The following is a 23,005-nucleotide window of genomic DNA, read 5'->3' as shown; positions in this document are numbered from 1 at the left end:
AATTAATTACAATAAAATTAAAAACTGTGTAATGACAGATAATAACTCATCAAGGCAATAGTAATCAGCCAAAAAAAAAAAACTGAACACGACAGCCTATAACTGGGACAATATGGTTGTCCACGTACAAGTTTGAGCATTTAAAATTATAGATGCTGATCAAATAGACAGTTTGCATACAAACGGATATTATATCAGTCATACCTTTCCCAATTTTTCCAGAATGGTAAAATAAATGTAAACTTTTTTGATAAAACAAAATATATTTATGATGAAATCCCAATTAGTACTGTTTTAAATAATGAGTATTCAAAATGAACCAGTTAGATCTAAAGTTTTAAGTAAACATATTTCAGACTGCGTCATTCATTAAGTGACCATATTGGTATTGGATTTTTTTTCTTTGCTTCAATAAAAATAAATGTTGTCTAAAAGGCGTTAAAATAGAAACAGTAATAAAAGAGATTTTCTTTGATCTATTAAATCTTTACATTCTCTGCTGTTGCATAATAAGACATCAATTTTAATCACTCATCTGCCTCTAAACACAGTCTGCCCTGATTTAAATTCAGCAAAGCAGCCAACTTTTTTGAACATTGGAAAAACTAAATTAAAAGGAAAATATGAAGGTAAAAGAGGATTAGCAATGTGTGACTAATCGAGGAGGATTTCCAATAAAACGTTGTTCCATGTCACCGGTGTTGCAAAAAAAAAAAATAAATATAAAGAATGTAATGCCTCTTGAATAATTGAGGGGGACGTCGGGGGTCTTGAAAAGTTCTCAACTTCTCATTTTACATTCATGACAAACAGGCACAATTAGAGGACTAGGGGTCCCTAATAATGACTCTGGAGCAATTCACACATATTTATTTCTGCATTTTAGAAACTTCAAGCCAGGGAGTGAAATCCGGACAGGTTGTTATAGCTACCCAATCCACGGGGGTTCTGATGTCTATTTAAAATCCCGAGGACCCTCCCTCTCTCCTTTAAACAACATTATATATCACACACACACACACACTGCATGCTAATGCCAGCAATTCTCAGTGAGCACTAAAACACATCTTAAAATTTGCTCATTCCGGCTGACAAGGCAACAGAAGGAACATATTATCAGAAATTCCCCTGTGGCAATACCTGCTGATTGGGTCCTTTAAAAAAAAGGAAAGGACTTTTAACTTTTAATATTTGGCTCCTCCGTTCTGCCACCACCATTCACGATAGATTGATATTTTTTAATCTGATTGTTGAAAGACGGAAACAAAAGCTTGTAGATATATATATATATATATATATATATATATATATATATACATATATATATATATATATATATATACACACATATATATATATATATATATATATATATATATATATATATATATATATATATATATATATATATGGTTTTTTATTTTATTCACTTTTCAGTTCAGACCTTTGTGCGCAGATGAGCCCGCATCTTGGCGTTCTACTGGAGAGGTTTTGCGAAACATTAAGGATGATATACCTTGGAAGTTTCCTGCTGTTCTGTGGGCTTACGCATGTCATGGCAAGCTATCCCATCTGGTGGTAAGCTTTATCTTCTTTTTATTTTACACCTTAAACAAACGTGATTTTTGTTGAAATGTTGAGAAGCGTCTGATGATCCTCCATGTGCGACAGTTTAAGCGGTTGTAGTTTCAGTTTGTTTTCTGACAGCTGCAGGAAACTCCTGTTTGCGCACAGCAATGGTCCTTCAGCTTCACCTTAAGCGCATTGAAATACCCCGCAATGAATGCTATTGTTGACTTTATTAATAATAATAGTTATTAATTATAACAAGCGAAAGTTAAACCCACCTGGGCAAATGTGTTGAAAGAGCAGTGTTGTCCATTGATAATGCTGGGACGGAACACCACAACCACTAGCCAGAACACAATTTTGGGAGTCTGATAAAGCTGTCATTAAGAATAAGGTGCGGGGCCAAGAGTAAAAAGACAGAAAAAAAACATGTAAATGAGTTATATACATACATATATATATATATGTGTATGTATATAAATGTTGCAACTCATAGACTTGTGTTGAGAACCGCAGGTGTTTATGTGTGTGCACATGTCCATCATTGTGTTCCTGTGTGTATTTGCTGCTTTGGGGAGATCGGGAGGGGGGGTGGGGGGTGGGGGGTGGGGGGTATCAATATGGCATTGAGTCCCCTGTTGTCTAAAGCTACTGACCAGACTTTTCTGTAAGGACATTCAGGCCCACCTGAATGTAGTTTGTTCCTATTAAAACAACATGTCATTGTCAGTTGTTTCGCTATTTTTTTGTAAACATTATTTAATCAGGATAAAATCTATCCTCCTAAAAACAAACTTACACACACACACACATGCATCAGGTGACATCGCATAAAGCACAATGCAGCATATGAGAGTTTTTAAGTATTTCCGTTAGAATTGTTCTTATTGTCTTTCCTCTATTCATTTTTATTTTATCCCAAATATAAATCTTATTTCTTACCTAATTTGAATAGCTGCAGTGTTTTGTTTGATTTAAGCAGGATTTCAAACCGCTGCCTAGATTTCAGGAGCATTTGTGAACAATACAACAAGTGCACCAATCTGTCAGCTAAATTTCTCTTGATTCGCTCTGTTTGGTGACTTGCAGGTCAAAAGGCCTACAGAAAAATCTGTTCAGAAACCCGTTAACCAACAGGATGTCAGAATAGAATAGAATAGAATAGAATAGAATAGAATAGAATAGAATAGAATAGAATAGAATAGAATAGAATAGAATAGAATAGAATAGATTTCATATTGCCATTCACAAAATGCACTTCGCTTTCAAGGTACATCGAAATTGCAATAGATCTCAAGTCATCTTCTTGTCATAAATGGAAAATAATAATAATACACATTAATAACAGTAAAATACCCAAAGATTCAACAGCATATAAATAAAACAATGTTAATGTTTTAGAATCCACTACAAAAATGTTGACTGTATCTTTATGATACAAAAATCATTGGGGGATCACATACTTCTCATGGGCCAGTTTCACATTGCAGTTTTTAAGAAGTCTTAAAACGTTTCTTCAAAAACACAAAATTCTTCACAGTCAAGTTATATAGGTTTTTTTTTTTTTTAGGATTTCAAACTGCATGACTCACTCATGCAGTTTAAAATTAAAATAAGTGTTGCAGTAGTCTGATATGTGACAGACTGAGTATTTGACCTGCATGGTTAGATGTTAAGCAGAATTACAATAGCTAACTGGCATTTGTTTAGACTTTTCAGATTTCATGCTGCAAATATTTTCATGCATTTATTTATTTTCTTCCTAATTTAAAATACTGTGTAAATTCTTGGTCACAAGAAGAGCTTAGAATGATCAAACCACTGAGCAGTGATGCTAGTTGACCTGGCTCACCACACAGGTTCCTGGCAGCATAGGCCATCAGTTTAAGAAAATAAGACCAAACGCTGTGGAGACTAATGATGCACAAGTTGCTATTTGACTCAGTGCCTTTGATTCTGTGCCATATTTTCTGAGTCTGGACTAAATCAGAATTTTTGAAAAACAGTTTGTGATCTGAAACCTTCATTTCCAAATAAGAAGTGGTGGATGAGGACTTATTTTTGTTTTGTGTATGCAGGAGGTATAGGTATCTCAGATGTAAGGGCCTGACAAAGGGCACCATTCATTCAAGAACTATTACTCCAACTCAGGATGATGTATAATCAGGTGATTAAGATCTTGGACAGGAAGGCCATCCGGTCACATCATGCTCGGAAGAAACTTAATAATGAACTTTGAAAATTTCAACAAATTCCAGAACCTCAAACGTATTTTTGAATGCTCACATGGCAAGGTTCCATTGTCCACTGAGAATTTTAAGGAAACTAAGAAACAAACAACCTTCTCTGTATGTGGGGTCAACATGTGGTTTTCCTTACTTGTAGAACTAACATTATATTATCAAGACTTATGCCACAATTCTGTATTTAATGTGATGGTGTTGTGTTTTTATTTTTAGTTACTTTGTTTCATATAGCTGAGTCCTAATAAGTGTTTTGCGTTTGTATTTTTAACCTTGTCAAATATGATAAATGTTATTATGTAACTAAAAGCCTATCTGGGGACTAGGTTGGTGCCATTAACTGGTATGACTGTATGGCAAGGTTTTGAAAAGTTTCAAAACAAGAACAATTTTGCAGCATAATGTTCCTGTGGTTTAGAGTCTTTTTATCTGAGATGCCAGAGAAAGTGCTGGAGTGACCAGTGGTTTTTTAGGTTGTTCGAAGCATAGAGAAATGCAATGTTTTCTCTCTCTTTGAAAATCTCCTTCCAAGAGCCATGTATTGGAATTTAGCTTAGGCTATAAATGTTAAAGTGTACCATTTATTAAACATCCCACATTGGCACAACTTTTTGCACTCTTCATTTTTATGTCATCAGACTCTGAAGAACCTGTCCAGGGTGTACCCCGCCTCTCGCCCATAGACTGCTGGAGATAGGCACCAGCTTCCCCGCGACCCACTATGGAATAAGCAGTAGAAAATGACTGACTGACTGACTGACAGACTCTGAAGAAGCTAATGTCACGTCTGTTAAAATCCATCCGTCAATCACGGCAGCTATTGTACAGTAGAACAAAAATAACAAAAGATTACCAGTTTCCAATAAATCCAATATTTGCAATGCTTTGAAACTGGGTGGACCCTAATCTACTTCCATTAATGGGTCCCCTGGTGTTACAGCTGATGAGAAACTAATTACACACTCAGCTGGAAGGAAGTTCTGATATAACACTGGGCCCACTGGGCAGACAGATGGAAAAAAAAAACATTCCCCAATCATTCCTATCTTCCAGCATAGTTGATTTTTTATCAAATTTGTCATCTAATCATAGTAATTATTTGTTTAAGTAATTTTTTCCATTGCCCATTTGAAACAAGTAAAGAAACTGGAAGGCAGGTTTCCACTCTGTCACAGCTGAAATCATGCTGCAAGTGGAAAACTCTCAGTGTTTAAAGTTGGATTTTGGAGAAAGCAACTACAGAAGCAACACAGAGCCAGGTAAACACTGGATCTGATTGGCTGGGTCACTCTCACCAAAACAAACATAAATCTGACTGTGACAGACAAAGAAGTACATGCAGTAACTTTTCAGTTCCACCTTCATTTAAAACTTTGTCTTTTTTTGCATTATTCCGAACTCAAATAACAAATAATTCCTTTTGAGTAACACTTAATTTGCCTGCATTCTCTCTATGTTTGCAAACAAACATGGAAGATATCTAAAACTATCACTTTAATGTAGGGTAAGGTGGGATTTTTGCTGACAGAAGCTGCAGAATGTGATTTTAAGTAGCCATCAGACACAGGCTCTGTGCACACAGCACTTTGGGGTGTTGCAGATCTGCGCTAAGGCGGGTTCATGTGTGCCTTTTCCCAACCTGCCATGACATAGCCTGGCTGCACCCAACACCCTCCCACAATCTCCTTCTCTAGACCACCCCACCTTAGAAGATAAATACCTGGAGGTGAAAGCTTGCCACACATTCTTTCTCCCAAACATATTCTCTTGATGTCAAAGTCGACTCCAAGGCCCCGGGGCCCACAAGTAAGTGGTAATTCTGAGGCACCTTGCTTAGGCTTGCTGAAATATGCATTAAACTTGCGCTGGTTACACTCAGATGAGAAGGAAAAATATTTTCATGGACCAAAAAAATTCATTTTTTGTATATTTGTTTCTTTAAGCTGAACAGTGTGTCTTACATTAACAGTGACTTTTTGCTCAATACACTGAAAGTCCTCCTCACTGTAGGATGGTAAATTTACTTTTTTTCCAGAGGAATTAGAGAGATTAAAGTAAAGACCACACAATAAATACAGAAAATCCACACAACACACAGAAGAGCAGCAGTTAGCTTTAAGTAGTTGTTAGAGATGGTCTCCAACGACACTGTTCTTTATGCAACTGTTCTCTAAAAAAAAATCATAAATCATTCCTAGTGGAACATGCCCTGCCTCCTCTTGAAAGCCATTTCCCAACACAGGAAGAGGTGGCAGCAACTTACTCAGCTCCACTGAGACAGCCACAGATTACACTGACTCATGATGTTTTTGTGTTTGACTGTTTAAAGATCCGACAGAAGCTCACGCATAATGGCCTTTAGATTAATAGATTGAAGGGTTATCGGTTGCTTACATCAAAATTGATCGCAGGTTACATTAAAACAATCACTTACAGAACCTTCCTCGAAAATACCAGGACCTTTGACGTGCTGAGAAGTATACTCATAATGACGAACTTATGATAATTTATCGCATGTATATTTCTACTATTCATGTATGAGGGAATCCAGTGGTTTCTGCAGGTGTCTGCTGGGAATGATCTGCTGCAGGGTGGACAGATTCACAAAGGCAAAAAGGAGGTCACATAAGTGTCCTTGTTCACTGATGCTTGCAGCAAACAAATGTGATTTTTTTAAAATAAAATTCAAATTGCCATGGTTTACTGACTTACCTGATTTTTCAAAGATTATTTCATAGAGAGCTTCTTTCTGTAGAAATTAAAACTTGGCTGTTGTTGAAACCAGTAAGATGCATGGATCTGATATCTGATATTCATTTGATATATACTTTGATTCTTGATCCAGTACTGATTTACAATATCTCAAAAATAAAGAAAAAAAAACATTAGTGAGATTGAACTAAGATTAGACCAAATATTTCTGCATTTATGAGCACTGAGAGAAGATCTTTTTCAGGCTTTGTAGTTTGAAGAAAAATAACCCTGCCTGCAGGCCTGCGTCAGCAACCTGGTAATCTTGTGATCAGTTATTAGTCCCTGAACAACACTGAGCAGCTAAGCAGAAAATGAGCAGCTAAACACACCTTCACCGGCTTTGGAGCTGCCTTTGTAGAAGAGACGACTCTTTGCAGGTCCATGTCACTCAGGGGAAAGAGATCTGAGTTCCCCTGCAAGGGGAAGGTCTTTACCGGGGTCACCAAAACCATTGACCTTCGTCAAAGGTTGTGAAAACTTCCCCTATTGAAACATCCCTGAAATGCAAAAGTCAAAATATTGATTTTAGTTACTTATTTAAAAAAGGCAAACCCTTTAAATTGGGCTTCATTTACAGTCATTATAAACTGAAACTATCCTCATTATTCGATTTTTTTTTATATGACTAAATCAGATGATTTTAACTGGATAAAAAAAAAGAAATGAGGCATCTCAGGTGAAGATTTTTCAACAAATAATCACAATGGCATCAATCCCAAAATTAGTTTTGCTAATAGAAAATGAGACAGGCTTCTCTCAAAAGACAATAAACGATGTAAAAGGATGGACAATCAGTTTTGCAAAGAATCATTTTTATCTACTTTTACCTACAATAAAACAAGGTTATTTACATTTATTTAAAATTAGATTACAGTAATCAAGCTGTTCTCATAGTTGCTGACCAGCTTTTTGCATGCTTCCACTGGTATATTGAGGATTTACCTTTGGTGATGAGCTCCAAGTCTTTGAGATTGGAAGCCCTCCTTGCCAGTACCATAATATTTTGCTCCCTCAACAGATTCTCTGTCAGATTCAAGCCAGGACTGGCTGGGCGTTTCAAAATGTTAATATTAGTTTCAATTGGAAGAAACATGATGGTCAAATTAAATATTACTTTAAAACTAATTCTGCCATGGGTAGAAATAATTTTGGGCTTAAATGTTTGATCATCCCCAACCACTTTTAAACCACTATCTATAGATGTCTTTTTGTGGACGTCTTTTCACCTTTCCCTTTTCAACACAGTTCCACTTTGTTCTTGCAAAAGGCAACATCAACATTTCTATGTACATTCAGCAAAAATTTGCTCAGCAAAAAAACATTTGTCTTATCTTGGTGTTTTGTTGCATCATAGGATTTGATGAATGGGAACACAAAAAAAGTTAACTTTGTGAATCAGCATGCTTTCCAACAACACTGAGATGTGCGACCTGGCATACACGTTAAATCAAGCGTGTTTTTAAACAATGTCAAAATTGCATATTGTATGTGGTACACCTGACGTCTCAGTACTTTAAATACTGTGGAATGGAAATAAATCGACACAGAAAATAAAGAAACAGAGAGAATTATAAAGGTGTGAAGGCAAAGAGATGTAATCAGTGAGCCAAGTTTGCACTTGCTTCTTAAAACACCTTCCTCAAAGAGAAAAATATGGGCGGGAGGGGGGTCTGTGTTGCTCTTAATACACTCTCTGAAGTTTCATTGTAGGGTTTGCACTCTTATTACCCTAAGCTGACGGCCTGTTAAGTGTGCGGACAGCTAATAACAAGGTGTAGTTTTTCCAAGTTATCGGCTTAAGGTCTATGAAGACCTCTGGATGTGTTGTGGACTTTCATCTTAAACAGAAACAACGCTGTGGCAGGGCTGCAATTTCAATACACATGAAGGGCAGGTGTCTTTGGAAAGGGTGGCTGAAGGGATAAAGGATAGATACCTAATGGTAGCACTTAATACAACAAATAAACACACACAATCAGATAAACTCAGACATAAGATTACACTGCACCAGGAGGAAAATTACCTCCCACTTCTGTAGTGAGACATTGATACAGAGGATAAGAAGATATAATTATGGAAATGCACTGACATTGTGACTTCCTCTCTGTTCATAGGTCACTAGCAATGGGCCACCAGTACTCATCAATAGGTACCCAACCTATCCTTTGTGGCAGCATACCAGGTCTGGTGCCCAAGCAGCTGCGCTTCTGTCGAAACTACGTTGAGATCATGCCCAGCGTGGCTGAGGGAGTGAAGATAGGCATTCAAGAGTGCCAACACCAGTTCAGAGGCCGGCGCTGGAACTGCACGACAATCAACGACAATTTGGCCATCTTTGGACCGGTCTTGGACAAAGGTGAAGCTGCACGGCATAGGCTTACTTTCACTGCACTTTTACAGTCGCATATATAACTTGAAAGTGTACTTTTAAGTTTAGGGTTTGGTCAAATAACAGCATTTGTAGCAATGTCTTCTGAATTTTTCATTAATTTGCAGTTATGAAGACACCAGCACAAATTGAATGACCTCTGAGGAAGATTTTTCTCTTTTTTATGAGGTCTTTGAGCTTTGCATCTTTGCACACCTTTTATATGCATATTAACGCAATCCAAAAATGAGAATATGACTTTTTTTCACATTAAACATAGTTAGCCTTCCATTTTCAGTCAATAAAAACATAAAGATTTGAAAAAGAAGTTCCCCAAAAACCCAAAGTATCAAAACTCCTACTTCAAATAACACTTTTTTCATGTCTCATTATGAGTAAGATTGTATATGTAGAGTCTACCAAAACATTAATGATATTGTTCAACTTCAGTGCCTTCCATTTGTGTTTATCTTAAACTCTGTAAAGTTGACATAAAAGTTCTTAGTTTTTCAAACCACTTTAAAAAAAGGAAAACGAAAAGTGACTCAGAGCTGATTAACTCTTTCATTAACTGTTCTATATTCGCTTTGTCTCATATTTGCAGTAGAAAAGCATTCCCTGTGTTCGTCATTCATTATGTTGATTTAAATCCTTGTTTAAATAGTCTTGAGACAGAACAAGCTCCCAATGGGCTGTATGCATGAAATGTAGTACACAATTAGCCCAAGACAAGTGAGTTCTGTCTTGTCTGAGTTGTCTTTGGGAGGGGATCCCCTGCAATTGCTATAGTTTCCTAAAAAGTACTTAGAACACAGAAGTCTGAACCAAATTGAATAATGCAGTTCTTCCAAACTACATGTTCTTCACTTTATAATATAATGAACTGCCTTTATTTGCCATGTCATGAAGTGAGGGTTTTAAAATCCCCAAATTTTAAGGCATTCAGAAGAACACGGAAGTAAACATAGGTGAAAAAAACATGTACCTTTTAATGTGTAAGAAGCCTTAAATATTATTGCAGTAGCACTATCTCACTATGAAAATGTAGAAATCTACTGTAGTTTTTTTCACACTGAGCTTTAAGGTCTTTTTTTGTTTTATTTTGTTTTGTTTTGAACATCACTTACATCCTCCTTGCTGTGCCTTGTGTCCATATAAACTTGGATCATTGTCCAGCCTTAACTGACACCATTTCAGTTCTCTTATTTTTTTTAACTTTTTTTTTAAGTTTCTGACTGTTGATATGGAAAAAATAGGTGCATAGCGATTTTTTTGTAACCATTTCCTGACTTATTAAGAACATCACACAATGGCCTTACTTGGTTGGCATGTTCTGTTGTCTCTCCTGTTTTGAAAAAAACTTAATGCTTTGATCTGGATTTCAAGTGTTATTGCACAAGGCTTATTCCGCTAAGCAACTATTTTCTTCTTCATTAAAGTTAACCTAGACCGCATCGGCTGGATGATGCTCTGCATGACGATGATTTTTTTTTGAGCAACATTTCTGAATTCAATTTTAAATTTGCTTTTCAGTTTTCTTAAAGCACAGAAGGAGTTTATGTTTTTTCTTGTCCATGTAACTTGGTTCTTTTTCCAAAGTTGGCTTTAAAAATAAGACTGGATGATATGCATTGTGGTTGAGGGAGGGAGGTCTAAACTTGGCAGCTAGTTTACTGAAGATTGATGCAAACGTGGCCGCTAGAAGGTCACTTAGGGCAATTGCTTTTAATAAACCCTTGAGCCAGTTGATAGAAGAGGTTGAGCTCAAGTAGGTGGCTAACGATAGGGGTTCTCAATCCCGGCCCCATTGTGGTGCAAAATGCCACCACGTCGTTCCCATTGCCCTCCCCTCCCAACCCTAAATTGCTGGGGTACTGACTGGAAAGAGAAGGCCACTACTGGGCTTTAGTAAATCATTTTGATTGGATTAAGGTCACTCGGGCCCTTAATAATGTGAGAGGTCAAAGTGGCTGGATTAAGTGCCTTTGTCAGAGGATGAGGACAGTGGCTCAGGGGCTCACAGGCCTTTGATAGGTTTTAGTCGAAGTGGGCTTCCATTTCATTGGATTTGATTGATGCTGGTGTTTGTCTGAGGAGTAAGGCCATTGTCCCCACCGGTGTCTGTTTGCAATTCAGACTGTTGTGTTTCAGTTTCCTCTTGGCCGTTTTTTGTAAGGAAGATTACGCACTTTTATTTGCGTCAAAAGCTTAGTTACAGCCCATATCTGCCAATACTCGCCATGAACATCGTCATGATGAGCATTTGGGTTAGTTTAAAGGGCAATGGATTAGCATAGAGGCTCAGAAGACATATATTTAAAGAAAGATCATTTTAAAAATTAGAGCAAAACAATAAATGAAAAACATTTATCTAAAACTTGCAATAAGATCCTTCCCAATATGATCTCACATTTATTTTACCACACACAAGCATAAATGAAGACAAAGCAGACCCTACATTTAAATAAGACACATTCCTATTGGAACTCTCCCTCTCAGACGTGGCCTGAACCTCAAAGTTTCTATCCATTGCCACACCCCACATCACGAGGCCTGCCTCTGGGCTATATCTGCGTCAGCACTCATTAATTTACATTAACTAAAGTGTCAAAACATGCACTGCTGGAATCTGCCTGTGATGAAAGGTAAGAGAAAGCTGTGCAGGTGTTCTCGTTCTCCGCAACCAATCCCAAAGCTGTTGCGGACCCTTCTTGCTATTTGCAGAACACCTCCTACTGCATGGGCATATGCATGCTTCTGTTTATGTGCCATATGATGGAATTAGGCAGTTGCAATTGTTCCTTAAAATGTGGATGGTAACTATATCACAGGTGTTGACACCCACACAAACAGATAGTCTGTGTTTTGCAAAAGTATTTAAACCTGTTCAACTTTTTCACATTTTAACACCATACAACCATAAACCTCTTCATATTTTGTTGGGATTTTATTTGAGAAATTGAACTACAACATAATTGTGAAGTGAAAGGAAATACTTTCTTAGCCCACATGTTGCTGCAATTATAAATACAGAGGTTTTTGGGTTTAAAAATACTGACCTTGAACATCTAGAGACAGAAAAGTTTGGCTATTACTCTTTCAAAAATAAATCAAGTTCAGTCAGATTGGATGGAACATAAATATTGCCACAGATTCTCAATGGCATTTTGATGTTGACATTGAAAAGGCCATTCTAACATATGAATATCTGTTTAAATCTAAACTATTCCCTTGTACTTCTGATTGTTTGTTGATCACTCAGCTTTTAGATCAATTCATCTTAACTTAGCCAGCTTCCCTGTCCCTGCTGTAAAAAGCATCCCCACAGCATGACGCTGCCACCATCATGGTTCAGGGGGAGTTCAGGGTGTTGTGAAGTGCTTTTTTGCCACACATACTGTGGTCTCAAGTGAGAAGAGAACCTTCTTCCTTGCTATGTTCCCTACATTTCATGCACAAACGTCTCTCTGCGGCTCCTCCAGATTACCATGGGCCTCTTAGCTGCTTCTCTGACTAATGTTCTCCTTACCTGGTCTGTTAGTTTAGGTGGATGACCGTGGCATATTAGGTTTGCAGTCTGGCCATATTCTTTTCATTTTCAGATGATATTCAAAGCTTGGAATATTGTTTCATAAGCTAACTCTGCTTTAATCTTCTCCTGCACCCAGTCCCTGACCTGTTTGCTGTGTTTCCAATGTCTTCATAATGCTGTTTCCTCACTAGTGTTTTCTAACAAACCTCTGATGCATTCACAGAACATTTGTGTTCATACTAAGATTACATCCCTCACTCAGGTGGACTCTGTTTACTAATTAGTTAATTTCTGAATGGAATTGTTTGCAATGGATTTTATTTACGGGAGTCCAAGTACAAGGGGCCAAATTCAAATGTATGCCACACTGTTCAGATGTATTATTTGTTAGCATTTTTACAGACTAAGTATCACATTTCTTCCAACTCACAATGATGTGCTACGTTGTTTGAGTCTATCACAAAAAATCCCTATAAAATTTAATGAAAGTTTGACATTGTAATGTGGCAAAATGTGAAAAAGTTCAAGTGGTATGAATGCTTTTGCTGGGCACTGTTCAAGCCAGGAAGTATAAGTGAAATCAATAAATCCCTCCTAAATTAAGCAGGAGGATGTCAGGAGATACGGGTTGCGACCTATGACCTCAGGATGAGAAAGTGTAACTATTTAGGATGAGCTAAAAGGTCTTAGCTTTTCAGAGAACGTATGTCTCATCAAGCTGGGGGAGGGAAGCGAGCACATCAGTATATCATTAACTCTGGGCAAGAAAGAAAGAAGGGGTGTGGTAAATGGAGTTGATGGGGGGACCTTAGCCCCGCTCCCCGCTGGGTGCTGCTCAGAGCACAATATCTTCTCAACCATGAGATTAAGCAGGAGAAAAAGTGCTTTTCCCCATTCACACGCCCTTTAGATTGTTTTATTAAACCATGTGAATAGGGATTTCCCTGTCTGCCGACAAGCAGGGTCCAGCCTATGCATAGTTCTCTGTTGCTATGACTTAACTTGGTCCCCACTAATCACTAGCCAGGGCAAATTTCATATAAAATATCTGGGTCCATTGTGGGACTAACTCAGCGTGACTGTGACAACACAATAGGGGATTGAACCCCCCAGCAGGTTGTAGGGACCATTTGGCGTGGCGGTATCTGGCGAAGTTTGGTTGAAAAGCATTCTCCAAGAAAAAGTGTCCTTACATGGGTCGTAAACAGAGAGAAACTGCTGAACTTATGTTAGAAAGGACAAGAGAGGTTGAGTAAATGCTATAACAGGAGATGCATTTGTCTTTAAATGTTACTATGATATCAGAAATACCAAAGGTGACTTTATTTTGCTTTAATTATATACTATACCTGGAGCAAAAATACTCTGCATTGTCAGTAAGAGTTACATAGCTCAAATGTGCCATCTGATTTGCCTTGAGATACAGTGTTAGGATTTAATTATCATCTCATAAACATTGATCAACATTGCATTTTCAGCAATGCTACCATATACCGTAATAATATTGCTGAAGGCTTCATGATCAAACTTGTTCATGTTGGTTGTATTTTTATTAAAATGAAGAAGCTTATAAAAGAGACATTCATGACTGTGGACACCTCCTTTAAATATCTTTCTTTTTGTTGCTTAGACGCTACAGTCACTGGCAACTTGTAATAATATCCAGAGCCTTTTTACGTTTCAATCTAAATCTATTGGGCTGAAATGTGTAAAAATACATATTTTTTTCCCGGTTTTAACCCTCGAAACCCCTCTGAATGCCATGATTCTCCAACAGAGGTACAAGTATAACCGCCGCTACTTCAGCTTCCCTTACTGGTATTCAAAATACATTTCTGTAACTTATTTTGGAGCCCTTGACTCAAATAAATAAAATCTGGATGCAGAGATGTAGTTCTGATTGTTAGGTTTGTTGACTTTGAGTAACCGTGGATGCATTTAGTAGAAGTATGATTTGGGAGTCAGAGGACCCAAGAAGACCTTTTCTCTTACATCAGTGTTTTAATGCCCTTTAGTCCTCAAACTGGTTGGAACCTGTTGCAAAGGAGGAGCTCCTGCTGCCTTTAGCTACACGCGCCTTCCTTTTTTCTTTTCTTTTCTTTCATTTGCTCCTTCTCTCTTTCCTTTTTTGTTCTTTTAGACAGAAACATGTTCTGGCTCTCTCACATAGCCAAACATGTCAGCATACAATGTCTTAAACTTTGCTTATAAAGTTTACTACTCAATATCAAATGTAATTTTGCTCAGTTTTCTCTTTGTCTTTTCATGTTAAGCCTCATGCAAGGTGTAAGGAAAGTACTTCTTTTAATATATGCACTCTCTATGGGGAGTGAATAAGGCACCTGGTCAATAAAGACTCATCTGCATGTTGTACATTGTCCCCTTGGTGCAAGGTTGTTTCCTAACCTTTTAAAAGCTTAATTGAGTCTCTTAATTATAGAGCTGTCAGGCCTGTCTTTTCCTCTCATCTCTGTGGAAGATCCTGATCCCTCTGACTCATCAGTTAGCTATGTCAAACATAGACCTTTCCAGCCTTATTTAGAGACTGCACGCTTGATGTCTAGGATGAACGCAGTCACACAGTGGTATATAGATGACAAACAGATGAAGCCAACAATAATAAAGGACTCCTAATATGAAGTTAATTTAATGTTGACATTAATAATAATATGAATTATCATGAAACGTATTCCTGAAGGTAATCACATTATTCAAGATACCATTTGTAGCTTTTGATTTCTATTGCACAGTTTGTCTGCAAGAATTTCTCCTATCCGTCCTAAACACAATCTTGTAATTCTCTTTCTAGCCACTCGAGAGTCCGCTTTTGTTCATGCCATTGCCTCAGCAGGGGTTGCCTTTGCTGTGACCCGGGCTTGTGCTGACGGTTCAGCCACCATCTGTGGATGCGACACACGTCACAAGGGCCCCCCTGGAGACGGCTGGAAGTGGGGTGGCTGCAGCGAGGATGTGGAATTTGGAAGCATGGTATCCCGTGAGTTTGCAGACGCGAGGGAGAACCGCCCAGACGCACGTTCTGCCATGAACCGCCATAACAACGAGGCAGGAAGAATGGTCAGTAATTCTTTTGATTCTGTATTGTAACAACTCTTCTACTCTCAGATGTTGAAATAAATTTTTGGGTTTTTGCTTTTTTGAAAAATCTACAGTCCCTCAACGACAACATGTTTCTGAAGTGCAAGTGCCATGGGCTCTCAGGCAGCTGCGAAGTCAAGACATGCTGGTGGTCTCAGCCGGACTTTCGAGTCATCGGCGACTATATGAAGGACAAGTATGACAGCGCTTCTGAAATGGTGGTGGAGAAGCACAAGGAGTCCCGTGGTTGGGTGGAGACGCTGAGACCCAAGTACAACTACTTCAAACCCCCTACAGAGCGCGATCTGGTTTATTATGAAAGCTCGCCAAATTTCTGCGACCCCAACCCAGAAACAGGTTCCTTTGGCACCCGGGAGCGCATCTGCAACCTGACGTCCCACGGCATAGACGGCTGTGACCTGCTGTGTTGCGGCAGGGGCCACAACACCAGAACTGAGAAGAGGAAGGAGAAGTGTCACTGTATTTTCCACTGGTGCTGCTATGTCAGCTGCCAGGAGTGTGTAAGAGTCTACGACGTGCACACCTGCAAATAGACATGTAGAGGTTTTCAAGAATACTCATCAGAAGCTGCCTTTGCGTTCTATGCTGGGATGCCACAAAGAGCTAGTCTCTGCCCAAATCAGCTGACAGGTATCCTGGAAGCATCATTCATGAACTGCCATGACTGGAGCTATGTTGTAAAAGGTTTTGTATGCTGAAGTAGGAACAAAGGACTGCTGGCAAATTAACAAACACCATATTGGTGTTTTTCTTCTGTCAATAGTAACTATTTTTGTTATGAATTAAACAGCATTGCATTTGTTTTCCTCAATGTTTGTTTATCTTTTGATTTTGCCACAAAATACTTAAAATTTACTTTACGAGATACTCAACAGCATGCATTCCTCTCCTTGGTTTTATTAGTATGTTTCTGCCCATGGGTTAACTAACATGATCATAGTTTCATAGTGTTATTGATGTTTAGGTAGGAATGCACTTGCACCTCAGTGAATGTAGCTGTTTGCTGTAACATGTTTACAGATCCTCACATCCTTAAGCTAATGTGTTTATATCTCATTGAATGACTAATGTTTTCTGAGGGTAGCCAAAGTAGCCAAATACTGCTAAACAACAGTGAAACCAGAGCATATTACCCACCCAAGATTTTTCAATGAGGTTCTGTTACAAGGTTATAAGCAATTTATTTCTTACCTGTTGTACATTAATCTTTTTGGCATCTATATTTAGATTAAATCCATATTAGTTGTACAGAAGGCAAAAGCTAATGGCCACTCCAAGAGTGGCCAAGAAAAAAGGTGACTTCTAGCTTCTTAAAACAACTCCAATGTTAAAAAAGCCAGATTGGTAAATGAAGTGCTGTTTTATGCTCCTTTAAACCAGGTGTGTCTGTCACCTGGAGGGCATTTTGCAGTTCTTGAAATTATTTTGTGTGGTTTCAGCCTATATTTTATGAATGATCCACCAGCTCAGGCAGTTTATGCTGATGGACTTAAGTCCATATTTTACAGCAATATTTTTACTGATTTTTAGAAAGGTTTTGGTGCAACTCAAAGTAATTGTCTTTTAATAGACATGTTTTTCTTTTTTTTCATGTTTAACTGATTGTAAATAGGACCACAAACATTCACTTTTATTTAAAAGCAAACCATTCATGAAACTAATAGGGCAAAGAGTGATTCTATTCTTGCTGCTGAGAACAGGATAAACATTAAAATAGAAACAATCCAGTTTTGTTTAGTAAAATTTGGAAAATGTATGCCTTTCATTTAATAAGGCAAATGTGTGAGACCCTGTTATTTTTTTAGATGATTTACAGATCCATCACGTACAAAAATCAGTCTACTTTCTTTCATTTAATTTTAATACAGAAAAAACATGTCAGTAAAATTCCATCATATTTGGACTGGACATAACAATCGGCTTTTCTGTCAATTGTTAACATAATGATGGTTTCTAAAATGGCATTTCAGATCAAGTTAATTCAATTCAGTTTATCTACATTGCGCAAATTTACGAATATCGTATGAAGACATTTTAAAAGACAGATCCATTACAAATCCGTAAAAGTATAATCAAGTCAGTCCAGTACAGTCCAATCAAATAGATAGATGGAAATTTCATCCAATATTTTCACAACAATAGCACAATGCAGCCATATTCAGTTTAGAATGCAAATTGGTAAAAAATAAAATAAAATAAGATGTCTAAAAAAGCCATGCCAGTGAATTGCCAGTGAATTGCATTGAGTCACTGACTTCTCTCCTAATAAGCAACCATGTGGCAACAATAGACCGTGTATTGCATCGAGTCCTTAGCCTTGCTGCAATCCTTCATCCCAAGCAACGTTTTTGTGGCAATTGAGAAAAATGACTTTTTTTTTTTTACAGGAGAAACCTGCACCAGAACCTGGTACAGCATGAGCAGTTATCTGCCATGAAGGAGGACCGTTATATGTTGAGAGGAAAGATCAGACCCTCACAAAAAAACCAGACATTCTGGTCCAAGAGTACTTTTTATGTTAATGAAAAACTGAGAACACAAAGTCTGAATATAAAGCTATTACTTTTTTCAGATTGAAGTTTTTTTAAGATAATGGATGCCAACTTTTTGTCTCCCCTATCTTAAATTAGCAGTTAGGTAGAAATAAAGATGGTACTAAAGTCATGTACTGCAGGTAAGATATTAATTTTAACCAAACCCCAATTCAAAATTTCGAAATTGTCCCTTTAAAGGTTTTCAGAAGATCTACAAGATCAGTTGAGAAATATGAAGATTTCTCTCCCTGGTTTTGACAGTATTAGCAAAGTCTCATGTTATCTGATTTGGAGAAAACTGGTATTTGTGAAAGGGATCTGCAATGTATGGTTTAGACTTGCAGGTTGTTTTTATTTTCAAACAATCAGAAGGACGCTCTCACGCAAGATAAAGGTAAAAAGATAAAGGTAAAAATAACAATAAAACACACATAAACATGTAATGTAAGCTCTGTGTTATGCAGTTTATTTTGTAGTTGCTGTAAAATAATGACCAAAGCCTTTGTTTGTAATGATTCCTAGGTATGGCTTCCTGTTCCCCAAACCTAACAATGAGCAGCATCACTGAAGCTATCAATACTTCCATATTTTATTGCTGCTAAGGTAACATAAGTTCATGTGTTTGTTTGTTTATTAACTTACATAGAATACATTTTCCTGTGTGATCTATCTGTATTCATTGCATGTACTGATTCTTTCTGTGAAAGAAAACTGTTTATAGTAGTTAAAAATGTGAAAAATGTGTTTGACAAATTCTTGCTTAAAGTAATACAAATGTAACTAAATAGAATAAAATAGATTTTGCTTTTTTATTGTTTTTATGTTTCTGGTTATGGTAAATATTAGGTCAACAGGGTGGCCTTGATGTACACAAACACTGTAATATAGGGCTGAATTCAAATGCATGATAAAAATAAAATGAAAATAAAAATAAATCAGCAAAGTAGAAGACATTTAGGACAGCAGAACAGATTCAGGTCATTTTGCCCCCTTGTTTTTTCATACTTTTGCAGTTTTGGAGTTTTTGTGTTTACATTTTTCAGGTCAGAAATGGAGTTGGTGGAAATTGGATTTCTTAATCTGGCGAATCAGTTTGCACCTTCCTTAGGATAGTAATTTTCCATAATCTTTTTATAGTCTACTGTAAGAAAATTAGGGTTTCTGACACCAATACCAAATGTATAGCATGAACTGGTGCTCAGAATACATGCTTTACAGTTATAGGAGTTTTCATGGTTTGCTATTTTTAGAACATGATATGCATTTTTATAAATACATTTTAATTCATCAAAGTACCAAGTACCAAAAAAAACTCAAATTGATAGGAAATGGCAGATAGATATGAAATGAAAGTATGAATGAATCAAGGGGTGGATAGACCAAGAGAGAATAGGCCATAAACATTTAAACAAAAACACTATGTCAACAAACATAACATGTTAACACATTTAAAATGATACAACAAAAATGTTTCCCCTTCTTTTTTTTTTTTTTGATTTGTTGAAACTTTCATTGCTTTTTAGTTGTCCTACTTCATCAACTGTGTTACCTGTTTTAAATATATTTTGCAAGATGTTGTTGTCTTCTATGTTGTATTTTTATTATTCCAGAAAATCTTTGTTCATTTTTTTATGTTTGAATTTTGTTGAATTTTGTTGTGTTTTGCTCCTGATGATATTTGTAAAGCAGATTCATAGACATTATCTGGATTGATATCAGAAGAAATACAGAATATTTATTTATCTGGGAATACCGTTGAATACTGAGATGAATATTGAAACACACAGCATCGTGTTTGCTATTTCACCTCGTCTAGTCTCTCAGCTGTGGTGAAAAGTGTAAAATCTCTATAAAACGATGTTTAATAAAACATGTTTACAGTGTAATACTACTGTTTGTCTCAGGCTTTTATTCAGCCTGGGACAAAACTGAAAATATAAATTAACAAGTATAATCAGTTTTACTTTTAAATCATTCTTAATCAACAACAGGACAACCACTATCAGTGCATGATCTGGAATTAATCATGGCATTGATTAACATACACTTTATATGTGAGCAACTGCTTGTGTGGAGAATGTGATTCTGTTCTATGTTTTTAAGTCTTTTAAATCCAAAGTTTTTGTACAAACTAGTTCTCGGATTTTATGAATTTCTAAGGTTTGATGGTTTTTTTTTATAATTATTTATTACATGCCATGTACATATTAGTGAGTAAAAGTATATATTTGCAGAAATGTGTTCTTGAAGCAGTGTTGTGACTGTAGCATTTTTACCTCATCTCTTTTTTCCCTTGACAGGTGTGATCCTAGTGCCTGTAATAGATTTCTAAATGTCAACTCTGTAACATAAAAAATAAAAAAGACTGGACTCTGTGACTTGTTTTTGAATATGAATTAATGTAGATAAGTATTTTTTACAAGACAGGCATAAAGATGAACCCCTCTTTAGGGTGAATCAGATTTCAGAAGTCACTCACTTGAGAAATTGTTGTGCCCTGCCAACGAGTGCTTACATAAATGATCCCAGCACCACTGCTTATTGTTTTAGACCTACGGATGAACTCGGCTCCCCGACTGCCACCCTCAGCAGCTCATAAGGCATCAACTACAAACCCCCATCGTGTATGAGTCCTTACATAACACACGTAAAAAAGGTAGCTGTTTTTTTATATGAGTCATAAAGGTAGTTGCCCAGAATGGTTCTTTAAAAGGGGGTGAAAAAGGTACCTTTACATACTGCAAAGAACAGAGAACGATTAGGCCATGTTTGGTGTCAATCACATTGAGCTCAGATTGAATGAAGTCCAAGCTATCCTGGGTCTGAGCACTACCTTTAGCTATGCTCAACCAGGAAATTAAAAGAAATTATGTCTTCACAAAGATAAGCTCGCCGGAGGTGCCACTCATGCCAGAACCACCTCTGCACACGGAATTGCAGAACAAGTCTAGACGTTAGGTTCAAGTGCCTTTTGAACAGAAGCTAGAGTTTTCACAAAGAACAAATACCAATATGATCTCAAGTTTTAGTTCATGGTCTCAATCAAGGATTTTTAAAATTACCAGTATTGGAGACGCTGACTGAACTCAACTCTTGATACCAGCTGCTTAAGTACTGTTTGTGATTTTATGTCAGCAACACACCCAGCAAGGTGTGTGGGCATTTTGCACAGCCGATTTAATTAAAATAAATGTCTTAGTTTTGTGTGCACGGCTTGCAAAACTGCAACGAACAATTAGGTCTGTAGAGAGGATCATCAGGGCTTACCTTTCCTCCATCCATCACTGGTACAGGTCGAGGGCCACAAAAAAGCAGCTAACATTTCTTTCGACTTCACACATCCTGATCACAAGTTGTTTGGATGCTTACCTACAAGTTGCTGCTACACAACACTAATGGCAAAAACGAGCACAGGGACACTTTATTTCCCCAGGTTGTCTCTCTGTTGAACACATTGATCACCAAAAAGCCACAGTAGGCAGCAACTCTGCTGGAAACAAATAAGCCTACATAAAAAACGTGCACACTTACACATACTGCTCCATCTCCTTATTAATTTAAGTGTTTACCTGACAAGCCAGAGAGAGATTAACATCTACTACATTTCTTAAAATATTTCTGTAATTTTTTTTTTTTCAGTTTAAATTTGGTTATTGGGGAAACTCATACATTGAAGCTGGGAAATGCCTACATGGAAAAGAGAGAGCGAGAAGTCCAGGGTCGGTTATTCTAAGATGATTGGGATTTAAACAGCTTTGAATCAGCTCCTTGCGGTTCAACAGGCAAGAGAGCTGTGAGCAGCAACTACTTACTTTGCTAATAATTATGTTAGCAAAAAGTAAAGCTATCTTTATGTTTGTAGCCGTGTAAAACAGCCCAGTAGCTCAGGCTATAACATTAGTTTCAGCATGTTTACCATTGGATTGATTTTAGGATGGCCTGCTACCTGTAGTCTTTACATCTTACGGTCCTGCCATGTATCTTTGCTCCACACCTCTGTTCCATATATCCCATCTTCTCTTTCTGCTGATGAAAAAAAATATTGACTCAGGAAGAAAGCTGGTGACCTTTGGGAGAATGTTCACCAGACATTCAGTTTCCTCCACCTCTTGCTGCATGCAAATCTTCATTAACTTAATACCTCTCAAGAAGATTGAGGCTCATTTCCAAACAACAAAAATTTTATATGATTGAATTTTATCTCCCTGTCCAGGGTGTACCCCGCCTCCTGCCCATAGACTGCTGGATATAGGCACCAGCTTCCCCGTGACCCATTATGTAAGAAGCGGTAGAAAATGACTGACTGACTGACTGAATTTTATCTCTTTATGATTTCAAACAAAATGTAGAAAAATGTAAATCAAGGTCATTGTAGTTATTTTTATAATAAAAGAGTTAACAGTTAGTCTTCGTCTAGATTTCAGTTTCAAAGAAAAGGTTCGGACAAAAATTAAGAATACCAGTTTTTACCAAACATACACTCACCGGCCACTTTATTAGGTATACCTGTCCACCTGCTCGTTAAGGCAAATTTCTAATCAGTCAATCACATGGCAGCAACTCAATGCATTTAGGCATGTAGACATGGTCAAGACGATCTGATGCAATTCAAACCGCGCATCAGAATGGGAAGAAAGGTGATTTAAGTGACTTTGAACGTGGCATGGTTGTTCGTGCCAGATGGGCTGGTCTGAGTATTTAAGAAACTGCTGATCTACTGGGATTTTCACGCACTACTATCTCTAGGGTTTACAGAGAATGATACGAAAAAGTAAAATATCCAGTGAGAGGCAGTTCTGTGGGTGCAAATGCCTTGCCTTGCCTTGCCTGATGCCAGAGGTCAGAGGAGAATGGCCAGACTGGTTCTATCTAACAGAAAGGCAACAGT

At 37.4% G+C, this 23,005-nt stretch overlaps 1 protein-coding gene across 1 annotated transcript; it reads left to right on the top strand.

Annotated features, from left to right (window-relative positions):
* The first annotated feature begins 1,456 nt into the window (after nt 1-1,456).
* wnt3a (wingless-type MMTV integration site family, member 3A) lies at nt 1,457-20,492 on the top strand. Its single transcript, XM_047367514.1, has 4 exons — nt 1,457-1,578; nt 8,681-8,922; nt 15,276-15,541; nt 15,637-20,492. The coding sequence occupies exons 1-4, from the start codon at nt 1,457-1,459 to the stop codon at nt 16,114-16,116; spliced, it is 1,110 nt and encodes a 369-aa protein (XP_047223470.1). The 3' UTR covers nt 16,117-20,492.
* The last annotated feature ends 2,513 nt before the right edge of the window (nt 20,493-23,005 follow it).

The sequence above is a fragment of the Girardinichthys multiradiatus genome, chromosome 6, assembly GCF_021462225.1.
Source record: "Girardinichthys multiradiatus isolate DD_20200921_A chromosome 6, DD_fGirMul_XY1, whole genome shotgun sequence".
NCBI lineage: Eukaryota > Metazoa > Chordata > Actinopteri > Cyprinodontiformes > Goodeidae > Girardinichthys > Girardinichthys multiradiatus.
Note: the sequence above shows the minus strand (reverse complement) of the source record. Positions and strands in the feature narration are given on the sequence as shown.